General features: G+C 35.1%; 1 protein-coding gene across 1 annotated transcript in view; it reads left to right on the forward strand.

Annotated features, from left to right (window-relative positions):
• dok6 (docking protein 6) overlaps positions 1-13,005 on the forward strand; it is a 144,180-nt gene that overhangs the window by 68,541 nt on the left and 62,634 nt on the right. Inside the window, 1 exon segment of the mRNA XM_056450139.1 lies at positions 10,762-10,876. Within this exon segment, the coding sequence (XP_056306114.1) occupies positions 10,762-10,876 (115 nt within the window).

Genomic DNA, 13,005 nt, shown 5'->3' on the forward strand with positions numbered 1-13,005 from the left:
TAAGGATATCTATTAGCTTGTGTGCTCTAAAACAATAGCAAAATTCACTTTTAGAAAATATAAAAACTGATATAAAATCCAAGCTTGCAGTTTGTCGTTATGCCAAATAGATCAACAATTTTTACGTCACCTCATATTTCAGTTTCTCATCAAATCATGACCAATCAAATCCTCTCTATTATCTGACATGTCCCGCCCATTCAAGAAGCTATTTGCTTTTCATTTGATGCTCTTGATCTCAACCACATTCACTGACGGAGCAAGTAGGGTCTGTCTGCGCACTGCAAAACAGGAGCGAAAGATGATAGGGCATAACTTGTAGTACGTCAGAGGTTTAACTTGAAGTTATGGAGACCCACATGTCAAAACTATGATGTCGGCAAGATAAGATTCTGATGATAATCTAGGATAAAAATATCACGGTTTTACAGTATTGTGATACTGTTCTAAAATATATTCTTTTAAAATGTCTGGCTATAAACAAAAACATTTTCTCCATTGAACACAATATATTTTATTTTGAGAAACATTTAAAATGTTTATTGTCCTAAAAAACAAATAAATAATAAGGAAATAAATAAATTAAATAAATAAGGAAATCTTACATATACCTACGGAACAGCAGAAATTTTGGGCGGTTTTAAAACCTTGACTTTCCAAATTGTGGTATACCTTAAAAACGGTTATCGTTCCATGTCCATGTACATCAGTTATTAACATCTACACTTACTCTGCACCTAAACCCAACCATCACAGTTATTAACTGTCTACACCTACTTCATACCTAAACCCAACCATCACAGTTTTTAGAATACTGCACAAGTTGCAAGAGGCATGGTGGAGTTGTTAAATGAATGAATATAATAATATATCAAATGAATTAGTTGTGGATAAATTAGGAGAAAACTTATGAAAACTTTCTGTGGTAAAAATGTTCTCTGTCAAGTATTTCCACCATCTTGCTAACAACATCATGTTGTGGGATCTCAATAACTGCAAGGCACGCCTCTCTAACTTGAATGAAAAAATGGAAAACAAAAAACTGTTGGCTGTTTTTTTTGGTTCTTACTCTATGCTCCACCCTCTCTTTATTTTTCAGTTAACATTGTCAAACATTGAATTAAAAAAATATAATTTCAAAGCAATTCACGAGATCTTAAATTATATTTTGTGTTTTATTTTTACTTTTAACTGATAAAAAGCTTTATGAATAGCCATAATCTTAAAACTGTCCTTTTCCCTGCAGTGTCTATTCTTAAAGTGCAGATGCAGACATTCGTAATTAATAACTTCACATTTACAAATCACTGAATTAGGAGACGTGTGTGTGGTTCTGTTCTGTTTGACATGCAGGCTCAAGGATTGCTCTATTCATACCTGTGTGATTTATTTGCACAGCAGTCCTCGTGAGCGGCTCCTCTGACAGGAACTCTGTCTAATGATTTAGTTAGCAGGGGTCGCAGCGTGACAGACGCGAGCACGGTGTGATTCTTCTGGAGCTGACAGTAGCTCTGTTAATGTGAGCACATGTCTGTTTTTTGTGTTTGTTTGTTTTTTGTTCTGGCAGATCATAATAGCAATGTTTTTCTGGTCAGAGACTTGTATCTGATATTGGCATCGCTGTAATGACTTTGAAAGTCACTGCCATAAAGGATTTGATCAGATGGTTTAGAGGTATAGAGTATCTGCTATTTAAAGCTGTGCTGTTGCTCATTTGAGTGGAGATTTCCTCAGCTGGTTGAACAAATATAGATTTTTTTAATTAAACGCACTTGCTTTTTTTTTTTTTTTTTGTCTTAATGAAAATCTGTTTATATATTCATCAGTGTTAAATGGCACAATATTATTTGATTCCTTGGTATAGCACAATATTATTATATTTTACTGAAGTAATTTTAATTGTTTTTTAAGGAAGCGTAGAGCTGCCACCCAGGTAAAAAAAAAAATCTGAGCTTTATCACGTTTGTACAATATACTTTCAATTCACGTCTTACAATTTAATATCACGTTTGTGCAATATACTTTTCACGTTCTTACAATATAATATCACGTTCTACAATATAATATAACGTTTGTACAATATACTTTTCAAGTTCTTACAATATAATATCACGTTCTACAATATAATATAACGTTTGTACAATATATTTCCACGTTCTTGACAAATATAATATCACGTTCTTACAATATAATATCACGTTTGTACAATATACTTTTCACGTTCTTACAATATAATATCACGTTTGTACAATATACTTTTCACGTTCTTACAATATAATATCATGTTTGTACAATATAATTATTACGTGAAAACTTTATTGTTTAGGCTACGTTTACCTGGTGCGATCAGAGCGTGAGAAAATGTCTAATTTAACAGAGTTAATTAAGTTCTATTTTATGCTTGGATTGAGACATGGGGAAATTTTGCAGCTACTGATCACCTTGGACAATGTTGTTATCAGCATGCCAGTTTTCAGGTAGGCAGGCTTTTCGTCTTCGCACCTGACAATAAAGTTTTCACGTAATCACGTGATATTTATATTGTACGAACGTGAAAAATATATTGTACAAACGTGAAAAGTATATTGTACAAACGTGATATTATATTGTAAGAATGTGATAATTATATTGTACAAACGTGATATTATATTGTAAGAATGTGATAATTATATTGTACAAACAAGATATCATATTGTACAAACGTGATATTATTGTGCGTGCGCACATTTAATTAGCTTTTCAGATCTGTTTAGTTTGCAATAAAATGCAAGAACATTTTTATTTATTTTAATACATCTTAATATATATTATAATACAATTTCTCATATATATATATATATACTGTATATATATATGCACTTTCCCAATATGAGCATTAAGTTTCTAAAATCTAAAATTCACCCAGTAAGCAGGGCCTCTTATAGTGTGAATAATTTCCAGCATTACATCCATTTCCTGTCCTAAAGCCCTTTGAAAATATTCCAATTAGGACTCATTATCAGGGCGATGGCTGATGATCTTATGCGGCGAACATGCAGAACATTCAGGAATAATGAGCACAGATGCGACTGTAGATTAGGGCCACGACACTGTGGTTTGATGTCGCTGCATTGTGGGAACGTGCCTTTATCAGCTCTAACAAGCCTTCTAATAAGATTACCCATTAGACAGGAGGTATAGATGAGTGAATGTGGTACAAAGCAACAGGCCTTATCAGTATGTGTGATGAAGACACTGCTGTCTGTCTGATCTGCCATCTCTGCGCTGGTTTTCTCTTTCTGTCTGGTGAAGTTTTAATTGAAAAAGAGAACAATTAGGCTTTTTTTTCATTATCCCTCAATTTGATTTTTACCTGACATGCAAGTCTGATTTTTATTCATATTTGAGATTTATCAGGATATTATAGTATGCAGACAAGTAAAATTGTTAATAATTAATCAAGGGGTTGCCACATTATCATATTCATTTAATAATGAAAACGTTCTGAATTTTTTTTAGTGTTCAAATATGAATTGAATTAAAGCAAGGTCTTCATCATTATCAACGTCAGGAAAATATCCCATATGAGTTTGCCATAATTTTAGTACATACGGCTACCACAATTTTGCTTGTATTGATTAATCTATCGACTAATTTATATATTATTCCACAAATCTAAATGATTAATTTAATTTTAATGATGATTTTATATTAAAATCAATCATTTGAAGAGTTTAAAATCATTTTATTAACATTCAGTAGTGTATCTTGAAAAAATACAAATGTAAACAAGCCCTTGACAAAATGTAAAGCAAAGAGTAAAAAGGTAAAATATTAAACATTTAACAAAAAAATATTTAATTAGAAATTAAATAAAGCAATACTAAGAAAAAAAAATTAGCAATCATTTCATTAGTCATACATAAGTAGCTAGCCTATTCATAAAGTGTGTTTAATTGATTTGGTACTTTTGTCAGATTTAAATTTGTTTTATTATTCTAATTTTATTAAAATTGCTCTAGTTATTTCCAGAGATTAAAATATTGGCAGAGGAAGTGGTTGAAAGTGGACCAAAGAAATGCATTTAAACACCAGGTGTGAATGGTAATGTGTCTTCAACAAAACAGCCATCTAAATAGCATGTATGAACAGGGCCTTGGACACCAGTCTGGATTTAAAAGTTCAGCCAACAAAGGATGAGCTAATTTAGTAGACGAAACACCTATGATAGTCTTGCTTTCTTTGGCGGTCCTTCATACATAATAGCCCCTGCACTGTACAGTATGTTTCCTCTTCAGGTGTTCATGCTTCATGCTTTTGCTGGTGTGTTGCAAAAAAAAAAAACTCAACTAATCTTAAAACTAAATGTAAAAGTTTAAATTAAACAATAAAAACGGTTTAGTAAATATTTAATTAATATTGTGTTAAATTTTAGACACAATATTGTCTGTTTTTGCTCAGTTTACATAAAGTGAAAATATCACCCACGTCTAAATATTATTGGCTCTATCATACAACCAGCGCAATAAGGCGCAAGACGTGTTTGGCACAATTTGTTGCTCTTTTCAGACAAGCACAACCCCAATTTTCACGTTTTGTGCCATGTTGTTTAAATAGCAAATCCATTTGTGCCACTTTGTGGACTCATGGGTGTTTCTGTCTAAAATAGAGGTGTGTTAAGGTACATTGTTAGCGCGTTGCTGTTTTTAAGAACTGAAATAGACTGCATCACTGCTTCACTATATGGGGCGTAAGACGTTTGTTTGGATGTAACTGGATGAAACTTTTTGACCACACTTCATTATTATTGTTCATTTATTTGTTTGCTGGAACTTAGAAATTCGTTGCTGAATTTAGAAATATTTTAAAACAAAACATTTGCGCTTAAACTAAATTAAATATGTAGGCTAATGGATGTCTTCAGTGGAGTGCGTACAACACCGTTTCCTTATCCATGAAATTAAAGGAGTAAAGAGTAAAAGTAAAGAGAAAGTAAAGAGGCCGAATGGAGGAGGCTTGTTCTTTATTCTCATGCTGCAGATGGTCTGTTTAACTGTGTTCTCGCTAGTGAAGCGTTCAGTTTTTCCACTTACAAACTCTGCCATGTAAATAGCAAATGCGCCATGGTGTGATGCAACTGACTCTTAAAGGGAATGTGAGATAAGAGTCTGATTAGTTTAATGAACGTAATGCTGAAAACACACCCATAACTCATTAGGAGAATAAGCACAACCCTGTTAGACCATACTCCATGGCAAAAAACATATTTTTCCGTCCTTAAAATAGCAAAAGTGGATTCGGACAAACCCTTAATGCTTTTGCGCTATGCGCTTTAGACTTTGCGGCTACAACGTTAAAATAGTTAAAAAAGTGTGTCTGAAGTACATCTGAATAAATGCACATTTTGAATGAATCAAGTAAACAGTGAATGGGACATTTATGTAAAGAGCTGTTTACATACTATTACTTTCTAAAGACTTTTTGTGAAGTTTTATAAAACTAGTTTTGAGAGGATCACGTGCTATGATTGGTCGCATCTGGTCCCATGTCAACAATCTTTGATAAACCAATCAGATGAACCCAAGCCTTCATTATTACTTATCTTTGCATTTGAAATACCCCCCTTCCACACTATCTCCCTCTTTGCTACCTACCTGATCTCAGACCCCCTTCTATGCTTAACGACCAGGCGGGAGCCCTGGGCTCAAGGATCTCCGAGCTCAGGGCTCTCTCCCAGGACAGCATGCCAAACCTGCAACTGGTATCAAGTAATAGCTAAGTGTGAACTTTTAAAGTAATGTTTATGCTTTTCACAAAATAATGATGTTAAATAATTTTTTTATTTTATTTTACAGTCATTTAATTTACATGAAATATACAAACGGTGTGTATCTTGCAACTACAAATAACAAACAAAACTGCTGAGTGAATTGTTGTTCTCTACAAAAGCCAATTTGTACTTCTGCAATTTATACTTCTGAGCACAGTTGGACAAGCTTAGCTTTCACTCAATCATGTGTGCGTGGATCGTTCAAAAAAGATTAACTACACATTGCGATTGTGCAGAGCATGAGATCTGGTCAGCTTGATAATGGTAGGTGGGGTGTTGAGCCATAGGAGTGTTAAAAATGTCCCGCAGATACTTTTGTGTTTATTTTATAATTATGGCTCTTCTTTCCTTAAATGAGTGTGAATTTGAACTACTCTACAGCAGAAGTAATGCAATTATAATTACCTCTGTGGAGGGAAAAATGACAGTGGCTTCATTCCAGTACAATTTCATGCTCTTCACTCACTAACTTCCATCTTGTTCCTTTGGATGTATGTCATTAGCTGCACATTTTGGAACATTGCATAAAAAACCTGGATAGAATGCCAAGATGTGCATAAAATTTGAAAATGTGCATAAAAACATTATGCGCACAACTGAGTAGGGTAAACTTTTATCCGATAAGAAGAAATGCGCATTATGATGGAAACGCATTTACTGAATACAATCAAAAGTCAAATGGTTTTGCTTCAACAGATCATGTGATAACAATAAGGCTGAATATGACAGGTATGTTTGGTGTGATGATGAGGTCTGAACATTTTTAAATGAAATTACGAGAAAAGAAGAAATGACCATCCTTGATGGAAAACATCCGTGGAACACAAAGCATTCCTAAAGAGCAGTCTCTCGCCTCCAAAAGCAAGATAACATGACTGCACAGATTGCATTTTGTTTACGTGTTCTAAGTCTAAGTTATTATAAACAAAAAGGATCTTCTTCCCTAACGCAACATATCCATTTTACTTTCGATATTTGGCACCAGTTTATCAGGAAGTGACAATTTTGTTCTCTTTGACTCCTTGGATGGAAAGATGCTTTATTTGCGAATGTTTATGTGATATTGCAGTTTTGCGCATACATTTAATTTGCTATTGATTACGTCACACAAGTGTCCACAACTGGCAGAACAACTGAATGGGATTAAATGGAGTGCCCTAACCCTTGAGTATCTAGAAACTACACTGTTGTAATATCACAATCGCATTGCATTCTGTAACATACAGTTGAAGTCAGAATTATTTGCCCCCTCTGTTTATTTTTTTTCTCCAATCTCTGTTTAACTGAGAGAAGATTTTTTTTTTTCAACACAACTCTAAACATAATAGTTTTAATAACTCATTTCTATGGTGGCCGAGAGAGCTTAACGCGCTGCAATTTAAGAAAGCACATGCAATTACAAAAACTCTAGCAAATTAAGAAACTATCTTCATCGATTTAACAGCACATGTGTTGCAACTTGGTCACAACACAAACAACCGAAGAAACTTGCTGCAAATTGGTCACAACATTTGCAAATATCCACGTAATGTTTCTAGGGGACCCCAAAACGGACCCCGCTGAGATATGGATGTGTTATTATGCTGTGACTGTTGCTCAATGATTCCGAGGGATGGGTTGCAGCTGGAAGGGCATCTGCTGTGTAAAATATATGCTGGATAAGTGGTGGTTTCATTTCCACTGTTGCGACCCTGGATTAATAAAGGGGACTAAGCCAAAAGAAAATGAATGAATGAATGTTGCTCAGTGAAGTGATTGGTGGTCTTTGAAAGGTGAGTTGTTTTTCATTTATTTTAATAACCTGATTACACGACATAACACTTCCATATCTCAGCAGGGTCCGTCATGTTTTTGGGTCCCCTCAAAACATTTCCGTTGTGTTATGTGGATATTTGCAAGTGTTGTGACCAATTTGCAGCGTGTTTCTTAAGTTGTTTGTGTTGTGACCAATTTGCAACACGTGTGCTGTCAAATTGATGAAGATCCCTTCTTTATTTGCTGGTGTTTTTTGTAATTGCTTGTGCTTTCTTAAACTGCAGCGTATTAAGCTCTCGGCCACTGTACATTTCTAATAACTGATTTATTTTATCTGTGCCATGATGGCAGTACATAATATTTTACTAGGATTTTTTCAAGACGCTTCTATACAGCTTAAAGTAACATTTAAGGCTTAACTAGGTTATTTAGATTAACTACGCAGATTAGGGTAATTAGGCAAGTTATTGTATAACGATGGCATTAGCTTAAAGGGCTAATAATTTTTTACCTTAAAATGGTTTTTAAAAAATTAATAACTGATTTTATTCTAGCTAAAATAAAAGACTTTCTCCAGAAGAAAAAATATTATCAGACATCATTCTGACTTCAATTGTATACTGTAGGTGCTAGAGTAAACATGTGAAGCTGGATTGCTACCACGTACAAAATCGAAGGATTGAAGTAGTCTATTGAAGCATACCTTGTTCAACTGATGAAGTGGAACACACTTAAAACGGTGGCGGGGATTATTAAAAAAAAGAGAAGGGAAGTTCAGGAGTTTGTCTTGAAAGATGGAGTGAAATGCCCCAGTGAGCTTGAAAAGTGGCTCTTAGAGTGCAAACACAAAATTAAATGATGCAAAGTAGTATCAAGACATTTTTTTTACAGAATGTTCTTGCAAACTCTTGCATAGGTTATGAACTTGATGTATGGGCTCTCCTCTTTTATACTGTTAATTTCTAGTTACATCATATTGGTTGATTGACCAGACTACGGTGATGTCAGTAGACCAGATGTTTTGTTGTCTAGTTAAAGGTCTGTTTCCACAAGTCTAGCACATTGTTGACAGCTCAGTAAGTTTCCAGAAGATGCTTCCACACACCCATCAGTGCGTCATGCATGTAATGCGGAAGTTCTTTCAAAGCTTTGAGCAAACCCTTCATCACATTCGTAATCCTTGAACCCACAAAACAAACACATTCAAAGGCAAACACCTCCCTCGCTCTCGCCAAAGGCAAATCATACACTCTCATCCAAGAAACGCCATCGGCAAAACACCGAGGTGTAGTGTCTGCTGTCTCGACTACGATTTTACAAGAGCTCAGTCGAAGTTTTGGTAACCTTTGTGTTACATTTTTTACTTTCTCTAGCTGATGAAGTGAAATGTACCTGAAGAGCTCTTTAAATATAGATTGTGCTTATTTTCTCTGAGGTAATGTGTGTTGTCATGAATGTGGAAACATTTTGAATCATGGATGAGGATATCTTGGTATTCAGACGTACGTCCCTCTGATAGCTTAATTTATTAAAGAGCAAGTAATCACAAAACAATATCAGTATTCCATTCATTCTAATTGCAGTATGTTGACAACTTATTCATATCTCTAGATATCCCATTGTCTTTTTCATTTGTCTAGATAAGAGTTTTAAAGGCTTTTTAATTCCTTTGTGATTTCATATACTGTACAATTTACAGTCTGTTTTGTGTGGGTTTCAGAGCGAACCAATACCTTAACAATCCTAACACGGGTGTAACCAATAATAAAAAGGATTTTTAATATAGCTGATTTCTTGTTTGAAGTGCTTTTCCTTATTGTGAACCTGAAAGTAGCAACATGGGAATCTCAAAATAACTTTCTAATGACCTTAGATTTAGCATAATTCATGAATGAATAATTCGTAATTCAACATGAATTAGGAGAGGGATGCAAAAATCTATCACAGTTTTTAAGTCTCTATCTTCACAGTCAGAAATATAGTAAGAAAATGGAAGGCCACAGTAACAGTTCTTGTCCAGGAAAGCCAAACCACAGGCCACCTTCAAAGAGCTCCAGGAACATCTTGCTGCTGATAATGTCATTGTACATCATTCCACAGTTCAGCGCATTCGTCACAAAGAACAGCTCAATGCAAGGTGATGCAGAAAAGCTTCATGCTGTGGGGATTTTTGGGCAAGCACAGGTACTGGAAAACCTTGTCAGAGTTGAAGGTTAAAGGTTGCATGGATTTCACCTAGAATCAGCAGATTTTGAAGAACAATGTTAAGGAATCAGGCAAGTTACGGCAGGGTTCGATGTTTCAGTAGGACAATGACCCAAAGCGCAGTTCCAGATCTACCAAGGAATTCTTGCTCAGGCACATCATCAAAAATCTATGGATTGATTTGAAAAGGACCATTGACGCTTGGCACCCATCAAACCTGGCTGAACTGGAGAAATTTTCCAAGGAAGAATGGCCCAAAATGTCTTAAGCAAGAATTCAGGGACTTATCCTTGATTATAAGAAGCATCTACAGGCTGTTATTTCAGCAAAAGATGGCTGTACAAATGATTGATATCATTATTCTGTTGGGGTGCCCAAGTTTTTGCACCTGTCTGTTTTTGTTAAGACTTAAATTGCGTTGCATCTGTAGATTAATGAATTGTATGTCAGAACGGAAAGTGTTGCTTTTTCCCTATAGGGCACAAAATATATCTTAATTAAATTGCTTATTTGAAAGGCCAGCAGGCTATGGCTTACAATTATGGAAATTATCAGGGGTGACCAAACTTTTGCATAAAACAGACTGTATGTTTTCACCCTACCTCAACACTACCCCATGTAACCATGTTGTCTCATGTATTACAGTATAAAATTCATGGTTTATCGGAAATTCACATCAAGATAGCTGTAAGTGTGTGTTTGTGTTTTTAACTATTGTGTAACCATATCTAAAACATACCAGAACTGACAATTTTTTGAATATCAAGATCAAGTTTCCATTGTCCAGCTTTAGTGTTTGTTATTGGAGTAAAAATAGAGTTGACTAGTTTTAACTCTAATCTCCATTGTTCCCTAAAGCCAGGCAATTTCAGATCCTGTCTTTTTTATATATATATATATAAATAGCTGAATTACCTCAGTGTCATCCTGCTTTCACTATTTCGCCCTCCTCTTTACTAATTTTGCTGATGAGTTTTGACTTTTTTCCACAGATAACCGAGCTCCACAACATAAAGAACATCACGCGAATGCCACGAGAGACCAAGAAACACGCAGTGGCCATTATTTTCTGCGATGAGACGTCAAAGACATTTGCCTGTGAGTCAGGTAAGCACTGTCTCCAACAAGAAAAGCGTATGTTGTAGTTCTCAATTGTGTCCAAAATGGCTTCATTTGTTTCAAGATGTGCAATATTGATTTTCTATATCAGAAATATTAGTTTATTGTCTGATTTACAACCTTGAACTAAAGAAAGCGCTGGAATTGTTCGACTATTAAGGCTAGTGAGTGTTGAAGAGCCCATTGGGAGACACATAATAGATTTTTTTAAATGATGTCATGGCTTGTGTCATAGAGAGTGAGAATATGGCCAAAGGCAACAGCAAGAGAAAAAAAGGAAGAACAAGAGGAAGGCTTAACACACACACACACACACACACACACACACACACACACACACACACGTCTGAAATATGAATGAGATGCTTTACTCACCATTAGCTTGGCAGAAGAATGTGTTTTTCCCCTTGTGTTTTCTCTCCTCTCACACTGAAAATCTTGTAGTGGAAAGATGGCAATGTCAAAACAGATCTAAGTGTTCTCACAGGAGAAAGAATGAAAACACCCAGAATACAAAGATTGTTCTCTGCTCCTGAATCCAATGGCTACTAGTGTGATTTATTAGAAGATCACGTTTGAACAATAGGTATCAATGTAAAAAAATTGATATCATGTATTCAGTGTGAGATGATGATGATGACATGAGAAGTTTGTTGTCAATATTTTAAAGTGTCAGTAGTGTCAATCTCTCTCTCTCCCCAAAAAAAAAAAAAAAAAGGAGTTATTACACTTTTTAAAATTGATTAAAATGTTTGTTCTGCCCTGAAACACTTTCAACACCCTTTGGGAAATTCAAAATTGTTCGAGAAATTGATTCTGCTTCAACCCAGAGATTTTCGAAATGCTTATCTATTCTCTCTTATATTAATTCTGAGCTCAGGTTTTAACAGCAGATGGTCTAGGCTACTTTTTTATTGTACGCTCAAATGCTCCCAAAGAAGAATGCTTGCATTGTTGGCGAGTCGTGTGTGTTGACTTTTGATGTGTGCTGTTTTGTTTATTATACAGCAACACCTGCTGTTAAAAAATAGCTCAAGAGAAGATAGGAATGAAATCTGAAAATCTTAGAATCGATGCAGAATCAATTTCTCGAATGAGAGTGATTTATTCAAACATCTTTACCCAAGCCTCTCCACTTAACCGTCGGCCTCATGCCATGTTTGTATTTAAAAAAAAATTTGGTATCACTTTATTTTGATGGTCCCTTTAACACATTTTGTTGAATTTAAGTTACATTGCATCTGTATGCCAAATATTCTCATTATATTACAAGTAGACTGTTAGGTTAGGTTAGGTTTAGTGTAAGTTGACATGTACTTGCAAAATTTCTTATAGTCAGTTAAATGTCTGTTGAAGGAGCAGGTATTAAGCAGACAGTCTACTAATACTCAAATGAGATGTAAAAAGAGCGGGCGCTAACTAACAGCTGATAATTAAAGAGTGCTCTTTTCTTTATTCCTGTATGTAATCTGTACGCAGTGTTTGACAAGCTGTTTTACTATAGTTTATGACAGAAAGGTTCTCATTTGTCCAACTTCTTTTGATATATAGGCTTTTTTATACCAGTAGGCATCTTAATGTCATGTCCATGGCATGATTTATGTATGTGATGTATGCACTAGTTTTATATTATTTTATATTGGTTACGTGGCGGACATTGTGCTCTCTCGCTCTCGTTAACATGCTTAAATACCTGTGCTTATGACAATATAAAGCTGTTTAAGGTTTTATATGTAAGGGTTGGGACTCGGCTGAAGTCTGTTCTAAAAAGAAAGTGTCAAACTTGACGTCATTGGCAATGGTTTTTATGATGCCCGAAATCGCATTGACAGGTGAAAAATCCGATCTACCTGCTTACCACTGCAGACTCGAGGGCACAGATCCGATTCATATCGGAAAAATTTCCACATTTGAACAAGGCCTGAATCTGATTTGAGTAAATTGGAATCCATGTGATTTGTTCCTGCTTACACATACATGGGCCATATCCGATCTGTGCCACATGGGAGAAAAAAATCGGAATTGAGCCACTTAAACAGTGCAGTGTAAATGTGGCCTTAGTCAACAAAATGTGCAATAGGGTCTATCAAAATAAAGTGAACCATTTTATTAACCAG

The sequence above is a fragment of the Danio aesculapii genome, chromosome 24 (assembly GCF_903798145.1).
Source record: "Danio aesculapii chromosome 24, fDanAes4.1, whole genome shotgun sequence".
Taxonomy (NCBI): Eukaryota; Metazoa; Chordata; class Actinopteri; order Cypriniformes; family Danionidae; genus Danio; species Danio aesculapii.